This window comes from Nyctibius grandis, chromosome 13 (assembly GCF_013368605.1).
Source record: "Nyctibius grandis isolate bNycGra1 chromosome 13, bNycGra1.pri, whole genome shotgun sequence".
Lineage (NCBI taxonomy): Eukaryota > Metazoa > Chordata > Aves > Nyctibiiformes > Nyctibiidae > Nyctibius > Nyctibius grandis.
In genome coordinates, this window is record NC_090670.1 from 8,774,557 (window position 1) to 8,791,040 (window position 16,484).

Below are 16,484 nucleotides of genomic sequence, written 5' to 3' on the forward strand. Positions count from 1 at the left end.
GTGCCTGACACTGGCTGGAGGGAGCAGAGGTGGCCAGCACCGACCCAGGGCACGAGAAGGTAACACTCAGGACTGCTTACTGCTTGTGAAACGTTGATGGGCTTGTGTTGTGTGAGTGCTCTTAGTTATAGAGGGTGTGTTAATGGACAAGAAGGCAGCAGTCACAAGAAGTACCCATCCCCTGCACCATCACCTGCACTTGGAAGTGCAGAAGTACCATAAAGTACAACTATGACTATGTGCAGAAGTACCCACCACCTGCACTTGGAAGCTGGTGCGTCTCTGCCATGCACATGAGGGTCCTGCTCCAGCCAGAGGGGCCTGGGCTCTCCTAAAGCCCTGTGAAGACCCTGTGTCCTGCCCACGATGATGGCTGCTGGCTGTGCTTGGAGCTCAGCTCCTGGAGTCTTCATTGGGGGGAGGGAGAGAAAGAAAAAAAAATCTGGTGTTTTTTTTTTTTTTTTTTTTTCCCCACAGGTGGAGAGAAGCACACTGGTGGGAAGGGTGTTTTGAGAGCCATTTGGAGAGGATGAGGATGTCCAGGGGAGGCTGCTCCTGGAGCTGACCCTCCCAGCCCCGTGGACATGGCCAATGCCCCAGCACGGAGCCTGACCCCCCCCCTCTATCCCACCTCTCCAATGCTGTGGGGAACACCTGGCCTTGAGGAAAGGTTGCATGTGTGGGGTGCTTCTTGCGATGCTTGGAGTTGTGGAGGAAGCAAACTGCTCTATCTTCTCCCTGGCCAGTTTAGAGCATTATCCTTCCCCAAGAAACAGCCCAGCACTGCTTGTAAATCATTTAGTGGCATCCCACAGTGAGCTCTGGGAAGTGGGTTAATGAATGATATCGTATATCTCTGCTTTGCTTAGGGCCATCAGCTGTCATTTTCTGGCAGCAGCTCTGCAGCCCCGGCACCTCAGTGCCCTGCTTAAATCTGGGGGGGGGGGCCAGACATGTAAGGGGGCCCCTTGCTCCCCTGAATCAGGCCTCAGTCAAGCAGCATGGGGAAAAAAGATCTCAGGAGGGGGTAGGAAAGAAACAGGCAGCTGCTGCTCACCCTTGGCATTAGGAAGGCTGCTGTAACCATGGTGCTTTGAAACTTTCCTGCTTGCTACATGAATGCAATGTTATTTTTTTACCAGGGCTGTTTCTAGCTATAAAGGAGCAAGAGATGGGACTGGTCACCATCTATCGGGCAGCAAGAGGGGATTCCTGATTTATCCGTTGCTCCCTGGAAGGGAAAAGGTATAAAGATACTTCTTGGAAGTATTTTTATTACAAAAACTTATCATTACCCCCAAAAAAACACATGAAATTTACTCAGAAAACTGGAGAATTACGCCACCTCTGTAAGAGTTTAGGAGAGAATCTTGTTGCTTTTTCTTTAAGTACAACCTTAGCAGACTCTGTAGGATGTGACTGGAACGAGAGGGACAGCCCAGTAAATCCACTGTTGAGAAACTACTGCGACCTGCTAGAATGGATTTCAGAAACAAGGAAGCTGGGACAAAGACAGAAAATACATTCAAATGTAGAAAGAATTGGGCTTGTGGGTACTGCTCACCCTGTGCCTCTCTGTCCTTTGTTTTAGAAGCTGGACAATAAAAATCAGTTGTTCACACCTGAGTTTTGGGTTCTTCCTTTCCACCTTGTCAAATCTGCACCCCCAGCCCTGCAGGCACCCCAGCCCACCTTCCCTCAGGCATCCCCGCTCCCAGACAGCCCTCATCGCTCCACCGAGCTTCTGGGCTGGTTTCCCTCTCCTGTAGCTGCTTGCTGGCTCCCTCCATGCCTTCACTGTCTCAGCAACTGCGGAGACTTGCTGAGATCCCTGAATGCTGCTGAAAACAACCACATTCTTGGTTGGTTGCCCAAAGAAATGTGTTAGATCAACAAGAGAGCACACTGTAAGGTTTGCTTTTGCTTCTGGTTGCCCTGTGCTGAAGAAGCTGTGAACTACAGGGACCCCACATGCTGCTCTGGCACATGTTCTATTAAAAAAAAAGGGGGAGGGGGGGGATAAACTTTCTGGTTATAGAGAGTTGTTTCTTCCCAAAGCTTTGCACCTTGGAAAGAGCAAGAACCACCACTCGATACAGCATTTAAGTATGGCAGTCTATATGCATGATTTGGTAGATGGGAGAAAAAAAAAAGCAGCAGTGTTTCAAACCCAGCCTGCATACACAGCCCTCGGAGAATGTCCCTTAGAGGGTTATACCTTAAGCACACAGGTAAACCTACAGTCAACTGCTAGCTCCTGAAAGCATGTGGAGACACAGGTAAAGGCTGGCCCAGGTCAGCTGTACCTTGGGCACGTCCCAGAACAGACACACAGTCCCACCGTGAGGGATCACTGTACAGCCACACTGCCTCAAGTCTCCAGGAGCTGCCAGCTCTGGCATTCAGGACTATGCTGGGAAAACAGCACTGGGAGGGAGAAACAAGGACTCGGGAACTATTTTTGGATTTTTCCATTGACTAGAGAGCACTGGGGCACAGTGTGTGCACTGTGCCTTAGCACATCCTACACGATGGTCAACAATAGCAGAGGAACAAAGCAACTTGTGAGTGACAGAAATTAACATCTTGAAGCTAAATTCATTGCATAAACCAGCTTTCTTGGGACTGACTACAATAAAGGAACAATCCCAGTAAGCAATGGCTCACATGTCAAGTAACAATTGAAATATCCCTTGAGTAAGTCCTTCCCCATGGTCCCTGCTCAGCCCTGTTCACCCAAAAGAGGTAAGAACATCTATTTAAGCAATTGTGTTTCACTAGGGAGGAAAACGAGGATGGCGAGAGGACATGGAATGATTTGGTCTGCTGACAGTGAAAGACAGACAGCAGTACCTGGAATGTGTAAACTTTTAGAGCCCCTACACAAGCAAGGATTATTTTAAAGGGGGAGGAGGCAGAGCAGCATTAGCATCAAAACAATAAGCTACTCAATGCATTTGGACTGAAGTAACTGGGGTTCATATAAAATGTGTCGCTTCTAGGTAAAGCTAATCTTGCAACTCAGATGCACAATGTTCAGCAACTTTTTAGGCGTAGGTGTGTATGTCAGGATATAAAAAGAAGCAAAATATACACGGTATACAAAGAACCTCAGTTTGGAGAAGCACCAAGGTTTCAGTGTATTTACCTCATCTCTGTATTAGGTGTTATTTCATATTTTTCCAACAAATGAAGTAAGGCAAGCCAACATACATACCACTAAAACTGTGCAAAGAGGAAAATAACTTTATTCCAGTGTTAAGTCATAAAACAGTGTGATAAAAATCAGACCTTTAACAATTGCTCAGCTTTGTGCAAACACATTAAGAACCTATGTACTTTCCTATTCAGCTATAGACATTCAACTGAATGCAAGAGCAGGTGTTCACAATACCACATGCTTACTGTACAGAAGCATTCTAGAGGAGTCGGAGATCAAGGGGTTTAAGAATTGTTACATTGATAAACGACTCATCTACCCAAGAACAAATACGTCTCTCTATTCTGAGATTCAGGCTACTTTGATAAGACTACTTCAGTATCAGTTCCTCTCAATCTACAGTGGGAAGCCTAGCACACCAAACAAGCAAGGAGATGGTTCCTGCATGAATATTTTGATACATCTTTCCATTAGCTATCTGCCAGCAACAGAATACTGCTGATAAAGTTACACAGTTCATCAATAACTAACACGTGGTGGGGAAAAAGACAACTGTTCTCTGAAAACCAGTAATACAGACACCCGTTCTTTAGAGTTAAGATTATAGCCTTACAATGCACAGAGACTTCAGGTGCAGAAATGCCATAAACAGAACAAAAGAACTTCTTGAATGGACTTGAAGAGAACAAGGCTGTATTATACACACGTGGATGAGTTTTTCCCCCCCCTGTCCTATGAGGTAGGTATACATCCCACCCATTTCACAGGAAAAGAAGAGGCACCATAGTTCAGCAATTTGTTAAGAGTCATATCACAAATAGGACAGGTTCCAATTTCCCCCTTAATTCACTAACCCTCCCTCCCCAGAACAGAGTTGCATAGATTAAAGACCCTTTGTCAACAGGGTAGAGCCACGAGTTACAAAATTCAGGAGGAATTCCCAACACCTCTTCCCTTGGTTTCCCACATAAAAAGAACACCTTAAGGGAAGTGACATGGAAACAAAAACATGTTTTTAATTCTAAGAAATTTGTCTGGAAGCTCTTTAAAACGAGATTTGGGTCCAAGATGGGTCAAGACTGCTGAAGTGAAAGCTGAGGTAACTGTGGCACAGGCCGTTTTGTACCTTCACTCCACAATGCCGAGTTCACAATGAAGTCAGAGTGTTCTGACATCTCTACCATGTTGTCACGGGCCATGCATGTTCATCTGAGCACACAGATCCTGAAGACTCCTCTTTAGGAATGGAATCAAACTGAAGCCTGGGGCTGCTCCATCTGTCTATAGCACTCCCTGTGGTGTAGCAGCTGGTAGGTGTCCTCTAGACAAGAACAGCATTGGGGGGGACCCAAACCTTTTCAAAGCAACCATGCAACTGCGTGCAAGGAACACCTTTCTTGAACACAAGTTTGTAAGAGGTATAGCCACACCTCTGCACATCTACTAAAATCCAGAATAAAAAGCACAACAAAACAAGCTCATGAAAGTTTACAGAACTTAAATATTTATTTTTAAGCCATTTAAAACCCCCCAAAACATTGAAATAAGCTTCATCTATAAACAGATTTACAAGACTAACAACTACAGAAGCTAAAGGAGCACTACAATTTGTTTCTGTGATGCAGTTATTTTGTAAAGCTTCAGATCAACTGTATTTACAACTTTTGCCGCTTTTACATTTATAAAAATATTTATTTAATCCATAACATTATTGTTTTCAAAAACTATTTCCAGACTTTTTTCTCAGATATAAATTCTAATCGAATTTCAGTTATATAGCAGATGAAAGTTTTAAACAGAAACATTTTTTTAAAATTAAAACAAGGAGTTAAAAGTAATTTTTTTTTTACAGTGTAGGCACCATTGAAAATAATTGTCCTTGGCATATCTAACCACCACCTCTCACAAGTGTCCTTTATATAAAAACGATGTAATGGCAACATTTGACTAAAAATGCAGTATTTACTTGCACACCATTACGTTTTCAGTATTTGGCAGATATATTTCAGATTCTTTAAAATGACTTTTGTGCAAAAACAAAATGTGCAGGTCTGAACCATAAAATAAACACACCCAGCCTTTATCAAAAATAAATTTACACCAACAGTTCCACAGCTAAGTACTGAAAAACAATCCCAGTTCAAAACTTCAGCATAATATACATACTGGGTTGAAAAAGGGAAAAAAAAAAAAAACCAGAAGATATTACCCATCTAGCAGTACCATAAATATATAACTGAAAGCAACTTTTATAGTCTTACCTACTTTTTATGAAAAAAAAATAAGAAAAAAATCACTCCAAACTGCACAGTACTACTTTTTTGTGAAAGAATATCTATAACTCAGTTATTTGCATATTAACTGGTAAATACATACTTAAAATACACTTTCAGAAAATTATAAACAAATTATGTTGATGTACTGTATTTAATGTATTTAAGAACAAAAATGTGTATAAATATGTTACAGGAGAAACAACACCACCACACAGAACGCTGGTGTTACACTTATACCTGCTTGTGAGGTATGTATCATGCGACGCTCGGCTTCTCTGGCTCCCTTCCACCCAGGCATATATACTCAGAGGAAAAAAATTAAATTAAGTTAAACTGGACTTCAGGTTTTGTCCATTATTGCCAAAAGCCCCACCCCCTCAACTGTATTGCTTTAGATTTTCCTACCATGATGATATAAGTTTGAATTACTACTTCAAAACCTGTTCTAAAAGGTAATACATATACTGTACATCAGGATATTCCTGTTGCTACATATCACCTGCAAACTATTGACATATTGCTCTCAAATACATTTAATCATAGAGCTGCCTAAAATACTGTACCAATTTAGAATTATAATAGATACTGTTGCAGGTTTACTTTTCAGGGCATGATAACTATATGCTGGTTGAAGCAGGTGCTACAGCGATACCCTTGCCACTACATTACATGTTTTGAATACGCTTGTGAAAAAGCTATTTTCTCTGAAGCTTGTTAGTGATTTACAAAAGTTTAACTCATGAATACAAAAGGCCTGTACACCCCCATGTACAGGAACAAAACAGCATCAAAACATACTGTACTTGCACTTTCTATTAACTAAAGTAATGGTTATTTCTAAAAGCAAAACTGCACCTCAACATTTATCAGATTAAACAGGTGAAACTACAATATTAAAAGTTGTTCTTTACAAAATAATTTCCTGAAAATATAAAACCATGTGCACTGCCACAAAATAGTTGAGTAGGTTCTTTCAAATCCTCAGTCGCCATCAATATGTTGCAAAGATCCAAAAGGCACAAGGAGCTCATGAGCTAAGCACTGCCAAGCTTGAAGTAGTTTTGGTGGGTTTCACTGGGTCCATATGAAACATCAGTCAATTATGTGAAGTTTCTTAGGCTGAGTCATTAACAGAAAATCTACAGACAAAAAAAAAAAGGCAATCAAGAATTTTGTTAATTATATAGTTTCAGCTTGGCAAACAGCACATAACTATTTTTGCATCACTGAACTAGTACATGCCTTCAACTCAACAGATCATACGAAAAAACACCAGAAGTGACATTCTCAAGAAAATACTCACTGAAAAGGTAAGTTAAAGGATCCCCTGCTCTCTTACTTGCTATAAACATGCTTATGACAAAAATGCAGGCTACATTAAAGGAAGCAAGGTATAACAACTACAGTAGTGTTTGAGACTACCGAAGCTAAAAGTTTAAATCCCTGGAAATAGCAGATCTTTCACCCATCATAAAACTACTCAAATTTCCCCAACATATGAAGTTCAGTGTCAACTAATCTTTCCTGTGCATAAATACTTAATTTAATTTTTTTCTTTTAAAATAAAGCTTCACTCCGCACTGCATACAAGAAATTCCTTAACTTACTTCTGAAATTTCTCCATAAGTTTCTTCACCATCTTATCTGTGATCCCTGGACATGTGGCTTCTGCCATATTGATGCTTTTCTCAAGTTCCTCAATTGCTTTCTTTCTGCTAGCATTATTTGTATCCTGCTGTTTGAGCTGAGTAGCAAACCAAAACAGATACAACTTATAAAACTTATCAGACACTTGGGTAATACTTTGAAAGAAGTTTTTTAAGTCAAGACTTACCTCAGCAAACACAGGGGTGATTATCATAGTTAAACAACTCAGAGTTTTAACAAGATCCTGATCCTAAAAGTCAACAAACAAGGATTACATTAGCAAATTCCTATACAACATAAAAGTTGCATTTAACACAGCACATGTGATTTTGGAAGTTCAGTTAAATTCAACAAAGCGCTTGAAATACACTACAGAAACAACAAAGGCACAGTACCTCAACAAACGTTACATGATGTGGAAACAGATGCCTGATGACATCTGAAACATTGTCACATAACATCAGAAAAACAGTTCAGTTTTTCCTCTCTAGTATTATATAAGCCTTTAAATTCCCATCTCTATGAACAGATAGTAATCTGTTGGTATGTGGTATCTTTTGCATTTAAGGCTGACATGGGCATAGGAAATAACACTAACAATCATCACCTCTTGAACTACAAAAAGGTAGCTCTTATTAGAAGTGAATAATTACTAAGTTTTATCACTATCTTCCTTAAATTGGCTTCAAAAGCAGCCCTTTGGCACTTAGAAAGAACTATTCAGACTGTACATACCGTTCCATTCTGCAGCTTCTTTGCATCTGGCTTCTTTCGAACTGTAGTAAAGCTCCACTCAGGATGAGAGTTATTTTCTTTGTTACTGGACTCCCTGAAGAAAAAGGATATGATGTACACAGTACTAGCCACAACATAACGCTAAGCAAGCGTAGGTAATGCAAATACATAATAAATCTATATGGATTAGTTCCATATTCCTTAAAAGAAAAAAAAAGTGTATTGAAACATTAACTGAACTTTAAATAAACAACTTCAGAGGCTGAATAAACTGAAATACGATCAAAGCAAACAGAAGATGTTATCTACCCATAAAGCTTACCTCCTCCCATGGCATCCCATTTAAAACAGTTACCTGACACCCAGAAAAGCAAGAGACTTACAGATTGTATGTTGTTCCACAGGCATTGTGCAAACTTCTTCATACACCTCAACCTTGCTCTGCCCTTCTAACTGTGACTCATTGTTTTTTGTACAACCACTAGCCCTGACTAGGAAATGCACAGCACTTAAACAGAACTGAAACTGAGTTCAGGGAGAGAAAGTTTAAAGAGAGAATGAGCGCATAGCTTGACCTATGCATTAGTCTTCAGGTTCATACAAGGGGTTTTCTTGAAAGAAGCCCATGAAATACATATGGAACAAAGACAGATATACAGAAGAGGAGTTATTTACAGAGAAACTGCAACAAACCTAACTAACATTTTTTACTAACATTAAAAAAAAAGCCCAAAAGAGACTAAACTGAAAATAAACTTACGAATCGGAACCATCAGAATCACTTTCATCACTACTATGTCCTTCTGCTTTCCATCTCTTAAACCTATCAATCAGTTCTGTCAGATATGACGTCTTCTTGGCATTTTTCATAATGAATTTGTGCTTCAGAAGTTCTTTTGCAGTAGGGCGCTGTAAGAAACACTTATTTAATGTTATGCTAACATTTCATGATTTTAAATGTTAATAGGGGAGATTTAGTAAGACAAATGACTTCTAGAGCTAACTCATGTAGTATCAGGAAATTAGTGAAACAGGAAGTCAAGAAAAGGCAGTAATCCACATTTATAAGCACTCTAAAAATATGATCAAGTTGCACACAAACTATACTGCTTATCCTTCTCTGCTAGAAGGTACACACCCAGGAAAATGACTAATCAAAATTCTCCAATGCACCATTTCCTTGTAAGCAGAATTCAGACAGCAAAAGTTCTGCTGGAGGAAAAGATTTAAGTTCTCTCCTCTGTTAAAGCTTCTCTTCTGACATTATTGTAGGTTTGAGTGCATTTTAGGAAGCTGCCTCTGTCACCATCATTTCTTTCAGCATTCCCCTCTCCCCCTTTCAGTATTTTAAACAACGGAGACTAGGATGGAGACATAGCTATTAAAAAACACTACTACTATTAGCAGTGGAAAGTATAGTGTCTAAAATTATTCCAATCAATTATGATGCACTACACCAGCAAAATGCTTTGCAAGCATGAGAGAGTAAAAAAAAAAACCCAACCCCAAACCATCTATATATACATACACACACATCTACTCACAAATGTTGGGTCCTTATTCAGACATGCATCAATGAATTCTTTAAAAGGTTTACTGAATTCTCCTAATAAAGTCGGAGGATTGTTTTTCGGAATGAGGAACAGAACTCTCATCGGATGCATATCAGAGTTGGGAGGCTCCCCTTTGGCTAGTTCAATAGCAGTGATTCCCAATGACCAGATGTCAGCCTGAAAAAGGGAAAAGTTACTTTTAGTATAAAATTAAGGGCTACCATGACTAAGTATTTAATGACTGAAATCTTCACATATACTGCATCTACATAATAGAATTAATTTTGGTCTAAGTAGATAATGCACAAAGATTCCTTTCTAATACTTGAAGGCTATAATTCCCAAAGACCTGGCTGACTTAATCAGTCTTTAATAACTTTGACAAACATCTACAACATCACTTTTGGTGCACTCTTTGTCACAGTTGTAACACTGTCAGCAAGTTAAACATACACCTAAATACACATGCTTTTGGAAAAAGCTTCAGAAAAGTCAGTCTTCCTTCTTTTTTTTTTTTCTATATAATGAACTACAACTGCCACAAATTTCCTATGTCTACCTCAGTTTTGTTTACATAGCAAAACTGCATGCTGATACTTCTTAAACTGTAGATGCACTGAGGTATCCAGCCTTGTTTGACACCTCACTCTAAAGGAACAAGGCAGAGTTGAATCAAATCCAGCAGGTGATCACTTAATTTCTTTCCTAACAGACTGCTTGATGAATTTAGCTAGAAAATTAACAACCAGTTAGACCTGAAACACCAAGTTCATGGTGCAAGTTTCTGAAGGATAATGAAGTGATATTTATTTTAGCTAAAGGAAGCATTATAAACAAATTCTGTCTTTGCATCAAAATATCTTATGAACTATAAAATTCTTTTCTGATTTTAGAGATTTTTCCCAAATGAAACACACATTACTTGCATCTTTTTCGATGACTTACAATAGCTATTAACATCGCTAAAGGTGTTTCTCATTAAGGAGTGCCTGGCAATGGTTAACTACACTTGGCACAGAAGTCATAAACCAAAGTTGCCCATAGAGTAAACACAGGTTACAATTTGCATCTCTCCAATAGTCCTTTCCTATTGACAAGAATTAAAATATCTGTATTTAATACTGAAGAATTAAGCTAGCTCATTGTTTATTACTGAAATACCATAACCAACAATTGTATATTGGAGCTAAATATTTTGAAAGAGATGGAAATCTCTGCCATGACCAAAATGTACAAATTTCTATTTTATTTTCTGTCGTTTTGAAGTAGGGAGAGAAGGAGAAAGGTTAAAATTCAGTCCAGATGCCAAAATATTCATCAGTATTGGCCTAGAAATTGAAGTGCATTCTGTCCAAACCCCTTCATCTGTCCTACCAAAGGCTTCCATCTTCTGTGCTTTCCCACCAGATTTTGGCATAGAAAGAAAAGGGGGAGGGTATTGCTCTTGCAACATACTTAGAAGATACAGAAGGCAAAAGATTAGGTTGCTGGAAGAATGTAAATGAAAGGGTGGTACAGCTGATTTATACACAGGGCAAGCAGAAGAGGAATTATTGACTGGACAACACGCGTTTTTAAAGCAGGGTTGAGTGCTTTTCCAAAATGCCCTAGGGAGCACATTACAGTTGCGCCACTGAAACCCTAAACATGAAAATACAACTGTATCCACACGCTCCTTATCAGCAAGAAGCCTTGTGGTCTGTACACAAATGCCTTCAAGTCTGAATGATCCTGGGAAAGCCTCCTGGAGTCTGAATATCTTCAGGACATCTCAGATATTCAACAGTCTTTTCTTTATGTGCACATCACAAGTACAGTTACATGTTTACTATTTGAGAAAAAACAATATGAAAGTATGACTTTGCATATACCAAGATTTTTAGATTTCTTGCTCCTATTTAAGGTTGCATCTACGGAGTGTAGAAAGTCCACTGCCAGAACCAAAGTACACTGCCATTTCACTAACCACACGCTCTAGGTCATCTTGTGTGTATACACATGGAGGAAGAGGGAACTGTTCCCTCCTTATCATTTCCAGCAGCAGTTCCCAACCCTCAGAAAAACACGGAGGAGTCCTGCTTTTCTACTGTTAGCTCACATAAGAAAACTCTCCTTTGCAATTAGTCATCCGTTAACAGCTCCCATGAGAAAGAAATGTACAAGGCACCATAATGCTATCACAGCTATCCATCCTAGATTCAAGTTAGTTTTTTCCTTCTCAAGATTAGTCACCTGTGCTAAAATCTTCAGCATTAGACAGGTCCTCAGAAACACAATTAAAGAAATTATATCCAGAGCTGTTTATAAAAATCTGAGAAGAGAGTAAAATTTCAGCCATCATCTTGGCTTTAAATAAGCTGATAGGTTCCACTGGCATTCTAATTTGTGAGAGCTTTATTACTGATTGAATTAAATGTGAAACTTTTAATTGAAATTGAAAGCAAACCAACCAACCAACCCACCCACAACTCTGAAAGCATCCAGGGAGTTTCTCTTAAAGAATCTTAACATGAAAGCATCAATTTACTTGGCAAGTTTACATGGGTCTTGCATGTGAGTACAGTGACATGCAACTAGTGTATAAAAACAATTTAATCATACTTTTTATTTTATTGTTATTTGAAACCCTGTCATTTGAAATCTACTTTTTTCCTCCATACCGACAGAGCTAAAAACACAAAACCAAAAGTCATTTCTGTTGGATCTGCAGATACAAAGAAAAGGTATTCTAGTCTCATACTTACTTTTGAATCATACGCTGACTGCTGAATAACTTCAGGGGCCATCCAAAACGGAGTTCCAACAAAGGTATTCCTCTTAATTTGCGTGTCTGTCAGCTGCCCAGCAACTCCAAAGTCAGCAAGCTTAACATCGCCTTGTTCTGATAACAAGACATTGGCAGCTGCCAAGGAGAAATAACATAACATCTAAATTAGATTACTGCTCTTATGATTCTTAAAGGCTTTAACAAAGTAACATTTAAAATGTTATGCACCTTTTATATCCCTGTGAATTTTCTTCTCTGAGTGTAGGTAGTCAAGACCTTTCAAGATTTCCTTTAGCATGGTAGCAATCTGGAACTCATCAAATGGGCCAGCACGCAGCTTTAGCAAAAAGACACATTAAAATCATTTTAGTCTTGTAAGTTTTGCCTTGTTATTGATTTAATTAAATCTTGAACTTGAAAGATTTTTTAAAGTAATGAACTAACAGAATTCATAAAATATTCAATGAAGTACATCAACATTCTGTCAGAAATAGGTACCATTGGAATGATCATCTTCACAGATAATACACTGAAAATGCTGTTACTTTTCTAACGCATACAGTATGCACTCCCCTCAGCATGCGATGCACATGAAAAGCTAAAGCTTTCCACAAAGTTATAGTTTCCTATAGACAATAAACACAGCAGACTGAACTTTGCATTTTAGATTAAGTGAATTAAGAAACTCACTTTATTTCAAAATAGTCTATTGGTCTATATTCCAGCATTTTTGATTCCTTGCTTGCTTGTGCATCAAGAATATAACGCACTACTATAAAGCTGGTAGTATGGAGTAAGTGTAAACTTTGCACATTAGAAAGCTATGTAAATAAAACAGAAGCAACTAAGGTGGTTGATTCTGCTATTAAAAAAATACCAGCAACACAGCACTGAAACAGAGAACACCATGAAATTACTGTATGGCAAAGTGAGGCAAATGAGGCAAAACTTAAAAGTTTATTCTTCTAAAGGTTCAGTGGTTTCCACTGTCACTAATAAAAGCTATTTGACTATTTCTGACACTCCACAGAAGATGATCAATTACTTGAAAGTGTTAAAGAATAAGTATCTCGCAGCCCCTTTCTCCAAAATACTAAGTTCCAGAGCTACATGCTACACAGAATTACTATGCTTTTGCATTCCCATAGCTAAGTTGATGTGATGTAATTTCATAAAGAAGTTTAAATAGATTTATGAAGTTAAGCACCTACTTCCACCCTTGCAGACAGCACCCACTGTTAGCAAATATATAATTAACACCATTCTGTAACACTGAAGACATGGTATTTTTCCTTCAGAATCGCACAAAGACTGATATACATTATCTTACAGGAAAGGGTGGGTCTCTAAGCTTTACAGCTGAGGCAGAGCTGTACTGAAAGCACGGGGAAACCACATCCACATACAGTGGACTGTGCTCTTGTACTCTCTAAGCTACACCCTTCATGAATGCTACACTATCTTAAGTAAAAGGCACTTTCATGCTTAACTGAAAGTACCTGAAAATGGAAAACCCCAACACCTTTTAACCAGTTAAAATTAACTGTACTCTGTGGGCACACACTTCATTCATTTCTGAGACCCAATCCCAAAGAAGCATTTTTTTATTCAAGTATAATGAATATTCTTCTGGGCAGAAGGGACAGGGAATGGACAGATGACTCAAAACCCCAGAACCCACCACATATGTCAAGAACAGTACTACTTCTCATACTGAAAAAAAATTGCCTTATATTTGACTGAGAACAAATGGATGCTTCCTAATGCTTAGGGACAAACAGTAAAAACAAAAAAATCAACACCAATTCAATATAACAGAACTACCATTCAAATTCACACTTTTTAGAGCATTACAATGTAGCAGAGATGTAGTATCACCCACCTCCAGAAACTAGATTTTATAAAGAGATATGAAGGCACAAGGAAATAAGGTTCACTAGTACTTATTATGCAAAAAAATCATATACTTACAAGATCCAAAGCTGACCCTCCACCCAAATATTCCATTATTATCCATAGTTTTGTGCCCTGTAAAGGAATGCATGAGTTGTTAGAAGCCCAAGTCTGCCATAAAAAAAAATGTATTTCAATAGAGTACCAGCATACTGTTAAGAGAATGCAAATGCAGAGTCCCATTAATCACCAAGTTACATGTAATTACTTCTTGTAGAATGATCACACACCTCCTGTGCAAGATGTCTAAATATCAATTAAAGTTTGACTTCTGCATTTAAGAAAGCAACAACAAAAAAAATCCCACCACCATTCCCCCCCCGCCATTTTCCATTAACTGGTATCTAAAATGATTCCACCTAATGGAATTGAACTTGGGAGAAAAAAAGTGATTTGGTGGTGGTTTAAGTTTGAACTAAGTGTTTTAATGTAAGACTGCAGTTCTTACAAAAGACTTTGTATTACAATTATTGATCCCAGCCATTTGTGATATAAAAGCATTACAATTTTAATAGAAAACTTTCTTGTAACATCACCACACCTCTCATCTGAGGAAAATACTCAGAACTTAAAATTATTTTTGAGGGAGAGAGTGAGCATGAACACGCTTCAAAGACAACAGAAATTTAAAGCCTAATGGAGGCAGCTGCTAGGTGCCTCTTCACCTATGTAATAACTGTGCAAGCGTGTATCTAACATGTCCACAAGCTCCAACTTAAATTGTCAGATCCAGCAAGAAGTGAGAACTGACAGCCCTTGAATATGCTTGTACCTAAGGACTTACCTTACATCCTACCACAAAACATGCCTGCTACCATAGGGGCAGCTCCGATTTTGAGATACAAAGAAGCACTACAACCACCAGCCAGGAGAAATTGCACTGCCAGACCTGGAACCCTACAAAGATGTTCAGGTTTCCAAAGTTTCCAGATCAGAGGTTCGAAATTGGCCATTAAAAGGACAAAGATAAGAGCAACATAATTCAACAAAAAGTATTACTTAAGGAACCTATCTTAGGAATTATTTTTTAAAAATTGTTTCTAGTAATATTGCAAAGTGCACGTACTCCTTCACTTTATGCTATTTGAATCTCAACCCCTGTGAGTTTCTGTGCTTTCTTTGTGCAGATGTCTCAACTAGTAGAATACTAGAACTGACAAATGCTTCTAACACTGATTTCTAGATGCTGACTTTGCCCTTGGTATGCAGCTGCAAAAGGTGGCTGGTTCATACAAACAAAACGGGAAAGATCTGGTATCAGATCTACAGACTGTACGTTTCAAAACTGGGATCTTCTGCTATTTGCTTGTCAGAGTCCCCTCACATTTCCAAATATTAGAAGAAACCCAAATATTAATCTATGGGCTACTACTCTAAGAAATTCTGCAAATAAAAACATTTCTTTATTTAAAATAAAAACCAGTTATTAAAAATACTCAACTAAACCAGACCTGCTGAAGCACTGTGCACGCTGTTTAAGTCTCCAGCAAATATTTACTGGTTCCTTAGGACAGAACACAAGCTTATGGCAGAAGTACTTTTTAAAGCCTCTTGCATTCCACATTGTATGCTTCCCCACCCTATTGCCTGACGAGTGACAGAAATCTAAAGAAAACTCAATAAGCAAATAAAGGTGCAGTTTCTGAAAGTACCACATCCAATTATCTTAACAAAGTGTGCTCTATTAGATTTATTCTGAATTTAAAAAACACACCATTTATGAGAGTCTATTCCAATATTATGAGATCAGCAGGGAAGGGCTGGCTAATTTTAGCAGTTTTTATAAAGCCCAACTTTGTCAGCTGAGAAGACCTGCTAGGAACTCCAGTTTAAGGCAAACATTGTGGTTACCAAACATGTTTGGAGGATTTGACTATTACTTGAAAACAGTATAGGGCGAAAATGAATAAGTAGTACTGTGTTTCTGAAATGATGTCTCAAAGAAATTGCTACTATCCACTGTAACCGGGTGTGGATATTTTCTAGCCAGGCATGAACCACCTTTTTCCTAGCTATTTTAGGTCAATCAAGTATAAATAGACAATGCAGAACAAACAGTATCTTTAGATTGCCTCAAAGCTTTGCTGCACAAAGTGCTGTACAATTTTAATGGAAGTCTCTGGATGCTAATATATTAGTCCTCCATAATAAAAACTGAAAAATGGAGAGTAACTTCAGCCTTGCTTTAATAGCGAAAGAAAAGAGCAAGCCCAGCTGGCTGTAATAGTTACAAGGACAGATATTTAAATCCCTTGGCTAGATGGCACAAATAGGGAAAATAATCAAGAAATTTCAGCCATCAAGAGAAGATCTCTCTCTGTGGGATCAGATGGAAAGCACAGCTCAAGTATTTCATCAAGCTTCACGAATTTGTGTAACCAAAACTCGCCAGA

General features: G+C 38.6%; 1 protein-coding gene across 3 annotated transcripts in view; it reads right to left on the bottom strand.

Annotated features, from left to right (window-relative positions):
- Positions 1-4,643: 4,643 nt before the first annotated feature.
- STK26 (serine/threonine kinase 26) overlaps positions 4,644-16,484 on the bottom strand; it is a 33,011-nt gene continuing 21,170 nt past the window's right edge. For 2 of the 3 annotated variants that reach the window (XM_068411936.1, XM_068411938.1), the window contains 9 exons: positions 14,110-14,166; positions 12,367-12,475; positions 12,116-12,273; positions 9,363-9,548; positions 8,579-8,727; positions 7,819-7,912; positions 7,271-7,333; positions 7,044-7,180; positions 4,644-6,575 (listed from right to left, as the gene is read on the bottom strand). In XM_068411936.1, coding sequence (XP_068268037.1) covers positions 6,551-6,575; positions 7,044-7,180; positions 7,271-7,333; positions 7,819-7,912; positions 8,579-8,727; positions 9,363-9,548; positions 12,116-12,273; positions 12,367-12,475; positions 14,110-14,166 — 978 coding nt within the window. In that variant the 3' untranslated portion in view covers positions 4,644-6,550. Of the gene's footprint in view, positions 6,576-7,039; positions 7,181-7,270; positions 7,334-7,818; positions 7,913-8,578; positions 8,728-9,362; positions 9,549-12,115; positions 12,274-12,366; positions 12,476-14,109; positions 14,167-16,484 lie in introns of those variants that run through there. The other variant, XM_068411937.1, reaches the window with a different exon arrangement.